The 13,711-nt window shown below is 42.3% G+C and overlaps 1 protein-coding gene across 5 annotated transcripts in view; it reads right to left on the bottom strand.

The window, feature by feature from the left end:
• The window catches only part of LOC106565115 (DENN domain-containing protein 2D), a 36,780-nt gene extending 24,642 nt beyond the window's left edge, over nucleotides 1-12,138 (bottom strand). The window contains exons 1-5 of one of the 5 annotated variants that reach the window (XM_014131859.2): nucleotides 11,753-12,137; nucleotides 8,688-8,891; nucleotides 5,568-5,666; nucleotides 737-882; nucleotides 547-659 (exon numbers count right to left, since the gene is read on the bottom strand). In XM_014131859.2, coding sequence (XP_013987334.1) covers nucleotides 547-659; nucleotides 737-882; nucleotides 5,568-5,658 — 350 coding nt within the window. In that variant the 5' untranslated portion in view covers nucleotides 5,659-5,666; nucleotides 8,688-8,891; nucleotides 11,753-12,137. Of the gene's footprint in view, nucleotides 1-546; nucleotides 660-736; nucleotides 883-4,506; nucleotides 4,613-5,567; nucleotides 5,667-6,079; nucleotides 6,239-8,687; nucleotides 8,892-11,752 lie in introns of those variants that run through there. The other 4 variants (XM_014131856.2, XM_014131857.2, XM_014131855.2 and 1 more) reach the window with 4 other exon arrangements.
• Between the last annotated feature and the right edge of the window lie 1,573 nt (nucleotides 12,139-13,711).

Raw genomic sequence — 13,711 nt, forward strand, 5'->3', positions numbered from 1 at the left:
ATTTCCCCCCAATCATAGTGGACTGTTCCTGCTTCCCTATCGAACATCCTGCTAGTCAGTGGAAACAGACAGGAGAGCAAGGAAATGGAGAGAGAAGAGAGGTAACAGACTGTGGAGTTAATGACAGTAGGTAACCTGGAGACTGATTTGCATTGGCGTCCAGGTGGAGGAACAGAATCATAGAGGAAGCACTGACTGGCTTAAAGAAGGGATCCATTGTAATGAAAATAATAAGGCCATTTCTTCTGGAAGTACAAAACAGTCTCTCCTCTCTATTCAAACCTGTTCTCTGGCAGAGGAGTATAACAGACAGACAGAGATGCCTCTGCTCTCTGGGTCAAAGTGAAGTTGTTTGCAAGAGATGATGCTTTGCAGTGTGCAAACTTCACACACGAACAACACAGATATATTTCCAGCCAAGTGTGACACTGAACTGAAAAAAATGGGTTGCGTGAGAGAGAAAACAATCAGTGAGGGGGACAAAGAAACGAGCACAGAGAGAGATTAGGACAGTAACAGGTGGAGAGAATGAGAGGTGGCACGTACCTGGGGTATTCAGTGAGGGGGGCCCAGTTGACCCCCTCTGGGAAACAGAAGAGGAGGATGGCTTTCAGGGACTTCTCTTCTTCCTCGCTCTGTGAGCGCCCCATATTAGCAAGCTACAACACACACACACATTTTAGAGAGGTGCTCACTATGTGTGTGTGTGTGTCTATTATGTCAGTGTCGGTCTGACCTTGGGAAACTGATATGTGATCTGGGGTTCATACGTCCCTTGCCCCCTCTTCTTCCCTAGGCTGACCACCACCAGGTACTCAAAGAAAGAGGTCGCCGCGAGGGCTGGGGCAGTAGGCTGAGGCAGGGTCAAATCCCTATCACTCCCTAAAACACAGACAGAGAGGGACAGTCAAATAACTGTGGTTTGGAATGGTGGTTCTCATAAATGGTCTAGGAGGACCATGAAATAGTTTTTGTTCCAAACTCCACATGGCTTGGAACTGAATAATTTTATTTTGGTATTCTACCAGTCCAGTAGGCCAAAGTAATTTGATATATATATATATATATATATCATGCATTGATGTCCATGGAAGATGTGAGTGAAAATTTAAGTTAGGATTCAGCGCTAGTGGGGGGGAAAAGTATTTAGTCAGCCACCAATTGTGCAAGTTCTCCCACTTAAAAAGATGAGAGAGGCCTGTAATTTTCATCTTAGGTACACTTCAACGATGACAGACAAAATGAGAAAAAAAATCCAGAAAAATGAAATTGTAGGATTTTTAATGAATTCATTTGCAAAATATGGTGGAAAATAAGTATTTGGTCAATAACAAGAGTCTATCTCAATACTTTGTTATATACCCTTTGTTGGCAATGACACTGGTCAAACGTTTTCTGTAAGTCTTCACAAGGTTTTCACACACTGTTGCTGGTATTTTGGCCCATTCCGCCATGCAGATCTCCTCTAGAGCAGTGATGTTTTGGGGCTGTCGCTGGGCAACACTGACTTTCAACTCCCTCCAAAGATTTTCTATGGGGTTGAGATCTGGAGACTGGCTAGGCCACTCCAGGACCTTGAAATGCTTCTTACGAAGCCACTCCTTTGTTGCCCGGGCGGTGTGTTTGGGATCATTGTCATGCTGAAAGACCCAGCCATGTTTCATCTTCAATGCCCTTGCTGATGGAAGGAGGTTTTCACTCAAAATCTCACGATACATGGCCCCATTCATTCTTTCCTTTACACGGATCAGTCGTCCTGGTCCCTTTGCAGGAAAACAGCCACAAAGCATGATGTTTCCACCAGCCATGCTTCACAATAGGTATGGTGTTCTTTGGATGCAACTCAGCATTCTTTGTCCTCCAAACACGACGAGTTGAGTTTTTACCAAAAAGTTATATTTTTGTTTCATCTGACCATATGACATTCTCCCAATCCTCTTCTGGATCATCCAAATGCTCTCTAGCAAACTTCAGACGGGCCTGGACATGTACTGGCTTAAGCAGGGGGACACGTCTGGCACTGCAGGATTTGAGTCCCTGGCGGCGTAGTGTGTTATTGATGGTAGGCTTTGTTACTTTGGTCCCAGCTCTCTGCAGGTCATTCACTAGGTCCCCCCGTGTGGTTCTGGGATTTTTGCTCACCGTTCTTGTGATCATTTTGACCCCACGGGGAGGGATCTTGCGTGGAGCCCCAGATCGAGGGAGATTATCAGTGGTCTTGTATGTCTTCCATTTCATAATAATTGCTCCCACAGTTGATTTCTTCAAACCAACCTGCTTACCTATTGCAGATTCAGTCTTCCCAGCCTGGTGCAGGTCTACAATTTTGTTTCTGGTGTCCTTTGACAGCTCTTTGGTCTTGGCCATAGTAGAGTTTGGAGTGTGACTGTTTGAGGTTGTGGACAGGTGTCTTTTATACTGATAACAAGTTCAAACAGGTGCCATTAATACAGGTAACGAGTGGAGGACAGAGGAGCCTCTTAAAGAAGTTACAGGTCTGGGAGAGCCAGAAATCTTGCTTGTTTGTAGGTGACCAAATACTTATTTTCCACCATAATTTGCAAATAAATTCATTAAAAATCCTACAATGTGATTTTCTGGATTTTTTTCTCTCATTTTGTCTGTCATAGCTGACGTGTACCTATGATGAAAATTACAGGCCTCTCATCTTTTTAAGTGGGAGAACTTGCACAATTGGTGGCTGACTAAATACTTTTTTCCCCCACTGTATACTAGTTTAGGAGGATGCCTATACAATGCTCTATAGATTAAAACAAAATACTCATGGCCTCCCGAGTGGCACAGCAGCCTAAGGCACTGCATAGCAGCATCACTACAGACCCGGATTCAATCCCAGGTTCTGTCATTACCGGCCGTGACCGGGAGTCACATAGGGTGGCGCACAATTGGCCCAGCAACGTCCGGGTTAGGGGAGGCTTTGGCCGGAGGGACTTTACTTGGCTCTTCGCACTCTAGTGACTCCTTGTGGTGGGCCGGGTGCCTGCAGGCTGACTTCGGTCGTCAGCTGAACGGTGTTTCCTTCGACACATTGGTGCAGCTGGCTTCCGGGATTAAACGAGCAGGTGTTAACCTGTTAGGGCTAGATGGGCAGTATTGACACGGCCGGATAAAAAAACGTACCCGATTTAATCTGGTTACTACTCCTGCCCAGTAACTAGAATATGCATATAATTATTGGCTTTGGATAGAAAACACCCTAAAGTTTCTAAAACTGTTTGAATGGTGTCTGTGAGTATAACAGAACTCAAATGGCAGGCCAAAACCTGAGAAGATTCCATGCAGGAAGTGGCCTGTCTGACAAGTTGTGTTCCATCTTGGCTCTTTTTATTGAAGACTGAGGATCTTTGCTCTAACGTGACACTTCCTACGGCTCCCATAGGCTCTCAGCCCGGGAAAAAGCTGAACGATATCGAGGCAGCCTCTGGCTGAAACACATTATCGCTTTTGGCAAGTGGCCAATCAGAGTACTATGGGCTTAGGCGCGTGCCCGAGTCGACCCCATGCTTTATTTTCTTTCGTCTGTTTACCTAAACGCAGATTCCCGGTCGGAATATTATCGCTTTTTTTATGAGAAAAATGGCATAAAAATTGATTTTAAACAGCGGTTGACATGCTTCGAAGTACGGTAATGGAATATTTAGACATTTTTTGTCACAAATTGCGCCATGCTCGTCACCCTTATTTACCCTTTCGGATAGTGTCTTGAACGCACGAACAAAACGCCGCTGTTTGGATATAACTATGGATTATTTTGAACCAAACCAACATTTGTTATTGAAGTAGAAGTCCTGGGAGTGCATGCTGACGAAGAACACCAAAGGTAATAAAAATGTTCTTATAGTAAATCTGACTTTGGCGAGTGCTAAACTTGCTGGGTGTCTAAATAGCTAGCCCTGTGATGCCGGGCTATCTACTGAGAATATTGCAAAATGTGCTTTCACCGAAAAGCTATTTTAAAATCGGACATATCGAGTGCATAGAGGAGTTGTGTATCTACAATTCTTAAAATAATTGTTATGCTTTTTGTGAACGTTTATCGTGAGTAATTTAGTAAATTCACCGGCAGTGTTCGGTGGGAATGCTAGTCACATGCTAATGTAAAAAGCTGGTTTTTGATATAAATATGAACTTGATTGAACAAAACATGCATGTATTGTATAACATAATGTCCTAGGGTTGTCATCTGATGAAGATCATCAAAGGTTAGTGCTGCATTTAGCTGTGGTTTGGGTTTATGTGACATTATATGCTAGCTTGAAAAATGGGTGTCTGATTATTTCTGGCTGGGTACTCTGCTGACATAATCTAATGTTTTGCTTTCGTTGTAAAGCCTTTTTGAAATCGGACAGTGTGGTTAGATTAACGAGAGTCTTGTCTTTAAAATGGTGTAAAATAGTCATATGTTTGCATTTTTTTGGTTTTTGAATAACGCGCCACGGGATTACACTGGCTGTTACGTAGGTGGGACGATTTGGTGCCACCTACCCTAGAGGTTAAGAAACGGAGTTTGGCGGGTCATGTTTCGGAGGATGCATGACTCGATCTTCACCTCTCCCGAGCCCGTTGGGGAGTTGCAGCGATGAAACAAGATCGTATTCACAAAATTGGGAGAAAAAAAAAGGGGGAAAACAGTTTTATATATAATTAATTTAAAAAAATTACAAAATTTTAAAAACACTCCAAAGGAAGCTAAAGAGCTAAGAGGAACAGTGTGTAAACCAACAGAAACCACAAGAGGAGAAACAAACACAGAGAAATGGTAGCAGGAAGTGCCACTGACAACGGCATCGGTCTTACATAAAGGTGGTTTTGGCCTGTGGGGTAGGAGGTGCCAGTGAAAGCCTGAGAATGAGGATTTGTTCAAAAGAAAAATGTGACAATTCCCCTTGTTACTTGTTACCCACCAGTGACAGTTGTGTGACAGTTCAGGTGTGACTGTGCTGCTTTCTGCAAAACAAGCATATACTTCCGCTAGTCTACCATGTGATCACCATGGTAACACCAGTTAAGCCCCAATACAACCAGTAAGCTAGATGGTCACTGACATAACGATCACCCTGATGACTTGCCACAACAGATGATATGCACTGTCAAATACCAGGAGCTGTGTTTAAAAAAAATACTAAACAATGTCTAAAAGTACATGATAGAAAACATCCAGCATGGTCCAGCTTTATCCTGGCTATCTCTCTTAAAAGACAATCTGAATTCCTCCCATATCTCCAGGATTAGTCTAAGTGAATTTCTGGAGGGAGAAAAATGTGTGTTTATAAGGAGGTGTCGTTTTGTGTTTTAGGAATCCAATGTGTTTGCCGGAGTGAGAGCAAACAAAGCAGTCGAGGCTAAATCTTTGCGTCTGCTTGACAGGCGTGTTTAGCTCATGATCACGATGATCCATGCTTGCCTCTTACTGTATGTTTGCATAGAGATCTGTGATGAACCTTTTCCAATGACATCTAATTTATGTTCTATACACCCTTTGGCTCAGTTCCATTTCACCAAAGGCCTAAAACGGAACGGGCCCACTTCTAAAGAAAAACACTCACGGTCTCTGTGGAACTTATCCTGGAGGGTTGAAAACAAGGTACTGAGCCGTTTCATTGGCCCATAGTCCCCCGCATCAACCTCATTTGACATCTTGGCACCTGTTGAGGAAGGAAGAGAGGTGAGTAATAAAGTGAGATAGGAGAGGATATAAAGTAGCATGTTAGTGGAAATCCCCAGGATCTCGCACAAAGCTTCTTACACTTATCCAGATGTTTACTATTAGAAATTGCCTTAATAAAGAAAGTAATAAAATAATTATTCAGAAATAGAAATTAGGTCTTCATGAGTAATTGGGGCGGCAGGGTAGCCTAGCCTAGTGGTTAGAGCGTTGGACTAGCAATCGAAAGGTTGCAAGTTCAAATCCCCGAGCTGACAAGGTACAAATCTGTCGTTCTGCCCCTGAACATGGCAGTTAACCCACTGTTCCTAGGCAGTCGTTGAAAATAAGAATTTGTTCTTAATTAACATGCCTTGTAAAATAAAAATAAATAGTATGAAAAATGACCCTCACTTTCAGTTTTACTTCCCCCCTTGAGCTCAGACAATAGTTGTAGGTTAAGAGGTTGACATGAGGAAAAGTGACCAATCGGTCATTAAGAATGTGTCATCTCCTGTTGATGCCCTCTAGACTGGAGGTTTCACTCCTTGTGAAAGACAAAGGGTGAGAAAGACTGAAGTACTGTACAGTACAAAAAATACGTTGAGATTGAGTAAGAGAGTGAGAGGGGAAAAAAAGGAACTTGAAAACAAGGTAAGAAACACTGGTTGAACTACTGCTTAGACAAGTGTTGAATGATGGTGCACAGCACAACACACTTGCCACTTGTTCAGACTCTAAATGACCTCTAATCAATTAATCCAACACAAATTTATTTCAGAGACTTAAAGGTCCAGTACAGTCATAAACTTGATTTTCCTGTGATACACACACTACCAGTCAAAAGGTTTGGACACACCTACACATTCAAGTTTTTTAAATATTTTAATAGTGAAAACCTCAAGACTATGAAATAACACATATGGAATCATGTAATAACCAAAGGTGTTAAATCAAAATATATTTTATATTTGAGATTCTTCAAAGTAGTCACCCTTTGCCTTGACAGCTTTGCACACTCTTGGCATCCTCTCAACCAGATTCATGAGGTAGTCACCTGAAATGCTTTTCAATTAACAGGTGTGCCTTGTTAAAAGTCAATTTGTGGAATTTCTTTCCTTCTTAATGTGTTTGAGGCAATCAATTGTGTTGTGACAAGGTAGTGTGGTATACAGAAGAAAGCACTATTTGGTAAAAGACCAAGTCCATATTATGGCAAGACCAGCTCAAATAAGCAAAGAGAAACAATCCGTCATTACTTTAAGACACGGTCAGTCAATGGGGAAAATTTCAAGAACTTTGAAAGTTTCTTTAAGTGGAGTCGCAAAAACCATCAAGTGCTATGATAAAACTAGCTCTCATGAGGACCGCCACAGGAAAGGAAGACAAAGTTACCTCTGCTGCAGCGGATAAACACACTAGAGTTCACTGCACCTCAGATTGCAGCCCAAATAAATGCATCAGAGTTCAAGTCACAGACAGATCTCAACATCAACTGTTCAGAGGAGACTGCATGAAATCAGGCCTTCATGGTCGAAGTGCTGCAAAGAAACCACTACTAAAAGGACACCAATAAGAAGACTTGCTTGGGCCAAGAAACACAAGCAATGGAAATCTGTCCTTTGGTCTGATGAGTTCAAATTTTTGATTCCAACCACCGTGTCTTTGTGAGACGTAAAGTAGGTGATCAGAATCTCTGCATGTGTGGTTCCCACCGTGAAGCATGGAGGAAGAGGTGTGGAGGTGCTTTGCTGGTGACACCGTCAGTGATTTATTTAGAATTCAAAAGGCACAGTTAACCAGCATGGCTACCACAGCATTCTGCAGAAATACGCCATCCCCTCCAGGTTTGCGCTTAGAAGGACTATCATTTTGTTTTTCAACAGGACCCAATTGAGAGGGTTTGGGAATAGTTGGACCGCAGAGTGAAGGAAAAGCAGCCAACAAGTGCTCAGCATATGTGGGAACTCCTTCAAGACTGTTGGAAAAGCATCCCTCAAGAAGCTGGTTGAGAGATTGACAGCTTTGCACACTCGGCAAAGGGTGGCTACTTTGAAGAATCTAAAATGTATTTTGATTTGTTTAACACTTTATTGGTTACTACATGCTTCCATTTGTTATTTCATAGTTTTAACATCATTATTATTCTGCAATGTAGAAAATAGAAAAGAGAAAAAAAAGAAGTTTGGCGGGTCATGTTTCGGGGGACGCATAACACGACCTTCACCTTGGGGAGATGCAGCGATGAAACAAGATCGTAATCACAAAATTGGGAGAAAACGCTGTGAAACCTACTGTTATTCTTACATTTTTTTATTGACGTGGTCAAATAACACAAGCATAGACAGGCCAAGAGTGTGCAAAGGGTGGCTACTTTGAAGAATCTCAAATATAAAATATATTTTGATTTGTTTAACACTTTTTTGGTTACTACATGTGTTATTTCATAGGTTTGATGTCTTCACTATTATTCTACAATGTAAAAAATAGTCAAAATAAAAACCCTTGAATGAGTAAGTGTCTCCAAACGTTTCAAATCAAATCAAAGTTTGTCACGTGCGCCGACTACAACAGGTGTAGTGGACCTTACAGTGAAATGCTTACTTACAGGCTCTAACCAATAATGCAAAAAAGGTATTAGGTGAACAATAGGTAAGTAAAGAAATAAAAACAACAGTAAAAGACAGTGAAAAATAACAGGAGCGAGGCTATATAAAGACTCCGGTTAGTCGGGCTGATTGAGGTAGTATGTACATGTAGATATGGTTAAAGTGACTATGCATATATGATGAACAGAGAGTAGCAGTAGCGTAAAAGAGGGGTTGGCGGGTGGCGGTACACAATTCAGATAAACCGGTTAGCCAATGTGCGGGAGCACTGGTTGGTCGGGCCAATTGAGGTAGTATGTACATGAATGTATAGGTAAAGTGACTATGCATATATGATAAACAGAGAGCAGCAGCAGCGTAATAGAGGGGTTGGAGGCACACAGTGCAAATAGTCCGGGTAGCCATTTGATTACCTGTTTAGGAGTCTTATGGCTTGGGGGTAAAAACTGTTGAGAAGCCTTTTTGTCCTAGACTTGGCACTCTGGTACCGCTTGCCATGCGGGAGTAGAGAGCACAAAGTTTCCGGCCACTAGGAGCACCGCCTCTGGGTGAGTGGTTTCCTGTTCGCTTATTTCCTTATACAGCTGACTGAGTGCGGTCTTAGTGCCAGCATCTGTCTGTGGTAAATAAACAGGCACAAAAAGTATAGCTGAAAACTCTAGGTAAGTAGTGTGGTCTGCAATTTATCACAATATACTCTACTTCAGGCGAGAAAAATCTAGAGACTTCCTCAGATTTCGTGCACCAGCTGTTTACAAATATGCACTTACTGCCCCCCAACGTGCTGTTCTATCTTGCCGGTGCAGCGTATATCCCTCTAGCTGAATATCCATGTCGTCATTCAGCCACAATTCCGTGAAACATAGGATATTAGTTTTTGATGTCCCGCTGGTAGGATATTCGTGATCGTACCTCGCCTAATTATTGTCCAATGATTGCACGTTGGCGAGTAATATTGACGGTAATGGCAGCTTTCCCACTCGCCGTTGGCGGATCCTAACGAGGTATCCCGCTCGGTGTCCTCTGTGCCAGCGTCTCTTCCTCTTGACAATAACTGGGATGTTGGCCTTGTTGGGTGTTTGGAGAATGTCCTGTGCGTCCTGCTTATTGAAGAAAAAAAATCTTTGTCTAATCCGAGGTGAGTGATCTCTGTCCTGATATCCAGAAGCTCTTTTTTGCCATAAGATACAGTTGCATAAACATTATGTACAAAATAAGTTACAAATAACGCGAAAAAACCCCACAAAAGCACAATTGGTTGGGCGCCCGTAAAGCTGCTGCCATTTCTTCCGGCGCCATTTTAACTGGTACCGTATGTAATGGGGAATTGATATATACTAATGTTAGCAATTTGTTATTCTTCAATACTTTTAGTCTAGGCCTCAGCAATGGATTAGTTCACTGAGATGGGCACAAATATATAGATTCAATTGATTGGACATGATTTGGGAAGGCACACACCTGTCTATATACAGTCCCACAGTTGACAGTGCATGTCAGAGCAAAAACCAAGCCATGAGGTTCAAGGAATTGTCCGTAGAGCTCCGAGACAGGATTGTGTCGAGGCACATATCTGGGGAAGGGTACCAAAACATTTCTGCAGCATTGAAGGTCATCAAGAACACAGTGGCCTCCATCATTCTTAAATGGAAGAAGTTTGGAACCACCGAGACTCTTCCTAGAGCTGGCCGCCCGACCAAACTGAGCAATCGGGTGAGAAGGGCCTTGATCAGGGAAGTGACCAAGAACCCAGAGCTCCTCTGTGGAGATGGGAGAACCTTCCAGAAGGACAACAGTCTCTGCAGCACTCCATCAATCAGAAGAATGGGACAAACTCCCCAAATACAGGTGTACCAAGCTTGTAGCGTCATACCAAAGACTCAAGGTTGTAATCGCTGCCAAAGGTGCTTCAACAAAGTACTGAGTAAAGGGTCTGAATACTTATGTAAAATGTGATTTAAAAAAATAAAATGTGCAAAAATTTCTAAAAACCTGTTTTAGCTTTGTCATTATTGGCTATTGTGTGTAGATTGAAGAGGGAAAAAACTGTTAGAATAAGGCTGTAACGTAACAACATTTGGAAAAAGTCAAGCTGTCTGAGAACTTTCTGAAGGCACTGTATGTTTCCGTTTCCATCTACTTCAGTGTAGTTCAATAACTAAAAGGAGATGTTTTCAAACTCAAGATGTCATAGCTGATACCCCATTCTTTCGGCATACATCTTTGAATCTTAATTCAGAGCAGATATTTAAACAGACTTCTTGGGAAAACATAGTTGCTTCAAAAATGGAGGGAGATTTTACCAAAACTCTGTTACCAAACATGCATCTGCACAGTTCTTCCAGTAAATGTGTTTTTGTAAATGTCTGTGTCAATTGTTAAAAGTAGTCCTTCTGCATGGAGTTACTTGTATGTTAAACTTTGAAATCAATGTTCTTTGGCAAACTTTTTTGTATGCTAGCTAGTGGGCAAAACACAATTAAAATGTTTGTCCATATTTTCTTCCATTTTCTGCAATTTTGAAAACTAGCTAGCATACAGAACAACGTCCTACAAAATGTGTCCTACCTGGTCCGAAAACAGTGACTAACAGAACCACGTACCATCCCCTTCAACAGGCGTGTGGGGGGAGGGTGTTTGAAATGTACCATCCAATCAAATCTTTTAAACTGTTTTTGCAATACAACATTCTCCAGACCTCCAGGCATGACAACGAAGGGATTTTGGCAGTATGGCAACACAAGAGTAGCCCATACGCAATTGCCAACAGTTGGACTATTGTTGAGTACAGAAAATATAGGCCTATATGTAACCGATGTGAAATGGCTAGTTAGTTAGCGGTGGTGCGTGCTAATAGCATTTCAATCAGTGACGTCACTCGCTCTGAGACTTGAAGTTGAGTTTCCCCTTGCGTTGCAAGAACCGCGGCTTTTGTGGCGCGATGGGTAACGATGCTTCGTGGGGTGTCAGTTGTTGATGTGTGCAAGGGTCCCTGGTTCGAGCCCAGGTTGGGGCGAAGAGAGGGACGGAACCTACACTGTTACATATAGAGTACCACAGTATGAGTCATAATACCCATAAAAACTAGCGGTCTTTTCGAATTGAAGCATAAATAGAGCTGAATATATTGATGTCCCCTTTACAAGACAGATTTAAATGGTTGTCAAACGTCACGCCAGGTCAAGCCTACACAGAACAAATCCCCTATGGGAAAATAGATGGTGGAAAAACGATTGGAACCATTTCCCGTTGTATGGCTATTGTGACACATCAACTGTGTAGCCCATTATAACTAATAAGTTGTACTGAAATGGAAAATCCATATAAACTGATGTGAAAAAGTGTAGCCTATCTGTGTTTAAGAATGCTCTTAGCCTTCTGGAATTCATCAGGAAATCAAAAGAAGAAGAAACTTTAAGTATACAACAATTACAGCAAGAAAAACGTAAACAACAGTATATCAATAGCAAATACTCACTTTCGCAGAATCTTTCAATAAGTAACCTAAACTCCCCTAAACGTTTTAGTCGCTCTTCAATTTAGGTCTTCTTCCAAACCAAGCTCACAAGCAATCTCGCAGCCCGTCGTTCAGTTGCCAAGAGAAAGAGCAGTGGCACAAGTAATCGATTTCCTGGAACCGTTTCTATTTCACCTCAGTGGAAGATGTGCCGCACTCTGTGTATGAACCGGAGGGACACTGGTGGAAGACAGCTAGACTCTACTCTCTTTATCTTCCAGAAACTAACTTAGTTACTTTGGTTGCCGGAGTTGCCTGTTAGGTATATTTATTGAAAAAGCAGAACCAAGTGCAGGTTATCTAGGCGACAATAAAATGAATTTAACAGACACCATCACTTACGTCAGGTGTGTGGCCAAAGAGGAGGGGACTAACACGCTCTTTTCCTTTGCTCCTGGAAGCCTATTGGACAGCGTGTTGTCTAATTAATTAAGGGAGAAACAGATTCGTCTGCTTCAGAGAATATGGAAATAATGTATAGTTGTATTTAGCCTATCCATGTTTTCTAGGCTCTCATGTGATGATGCGTTAGGCTGACTACTGTATATTCTCATTCTGCACTAGAGACTGGCAATAATATTTGCCATCCCCTCTTGCAGTCTTTGAATATGATGAGAAGGTATGGGCCTAATATTGATCTTGGTGCCATGACTGATTTCTCATGTATGCTCTCATATTACCTGAAATGCATACAGTCAACAAGTAGCCTAGGCTATGTTTCTCATGTTCCTGGTTGACATTTTTGGGGTTCAGATTCTCCCTCCAACCATCATTTTTCTAGTCATGCTAATGGGTCAAAGACTGTAAATTAATATCATAGCAGCAAGGGCCAATAGGGTCATCTTGAGACTTTTTAGAGCAATTGTTCCCCCTGGTGGAAAATATGAGGATATATGATAGGAATGCAGGTTACTGTGAGCCTGTCCAATTAAACAAATCAGTGGTGTAAAGTACTTTACTTTACCATTTATATTTCTGACAACTTTTACTTGTACTTCACTACATTCTAAATAAAATATTGTACTTTTTACTCCATACATTTTCCCTGACAACCAAAGGTACTTGTTACTCTTTAATGTATCTTCCACTACCATCTGTACTATTGACCAATGTGCAATCACTGGAAAATAAAATGGAAGATCTACAATTATGAATATCCTACCAACGGGACATTAAAAACTGTAATATCTTATGTTTCACTGAATTGTGGCTGAACGACGCCACCTTTACTCCACACACAGAGATGCATACAAAGCTCTTCCTCGCCATCCATTTGGCAAATCTGACCATAATTCTATCCTCCTGATTCCTGCTTACAAGCAAATACTAAAGCAGGGAGTACCAGTGACTCGCTCAATACGGAGGTAGTCAGATGACGCAGGTGCGACGCTATAGGACTGTTTTGCTAGCACAGACGGGAATATGTTCCGGGATTCATCCAATGGCATTGAGGAGTGTACCACCGCAGTTACCGGCTTCATCAATAAGTGCATCGACGACGTCATCCCCACAGTGACCGTACATACATATCCCAACCAGAAGCCATGTATTACAGGGAACATCCGCCCCGAGCTAAAGGCTAGAGCTGCCGCTTTCAAGGAGTGGGACACTAATCTGGACGTATTTAAGAAATCCCGCTACGCCCTCAGACGAACCATCAAACAGGCAAAGCGTCAACACAGGACTAAGATTGAATCCTACGACACCGGCTCTGACGCTCGTCGGATGTGGCAGGGCTCGAAAACTATTACAGACTACAAAGGGAAACCCAGGCTCGAGCTGCCCCGTGACGTGAGCCTACCAGACGAGCTAAATGCCTTTTATGCTCGCCTCGAGGCAAGCAACACTGAAGCATGCATGAGAGCACCAGCCATTCTAGATTACTGTGTGATCACGCTCTCGGTAGCCGATGTGAGCAAG

The sequence above is a fragment of the Salmo salar genome, chromosome ssa12 (genome assembly GCF_905237065.1).
Source record: "Salmo salar chromosome ssa12, Ssal_v3.1, whole genome shotgun sequence".
Classification (NCBI taxonomy): Eukaryota; Metazoa; Chordata; class Actinopteri; order Salmoniformes; family Salmonidae; genus Salmo; species Salmo salar.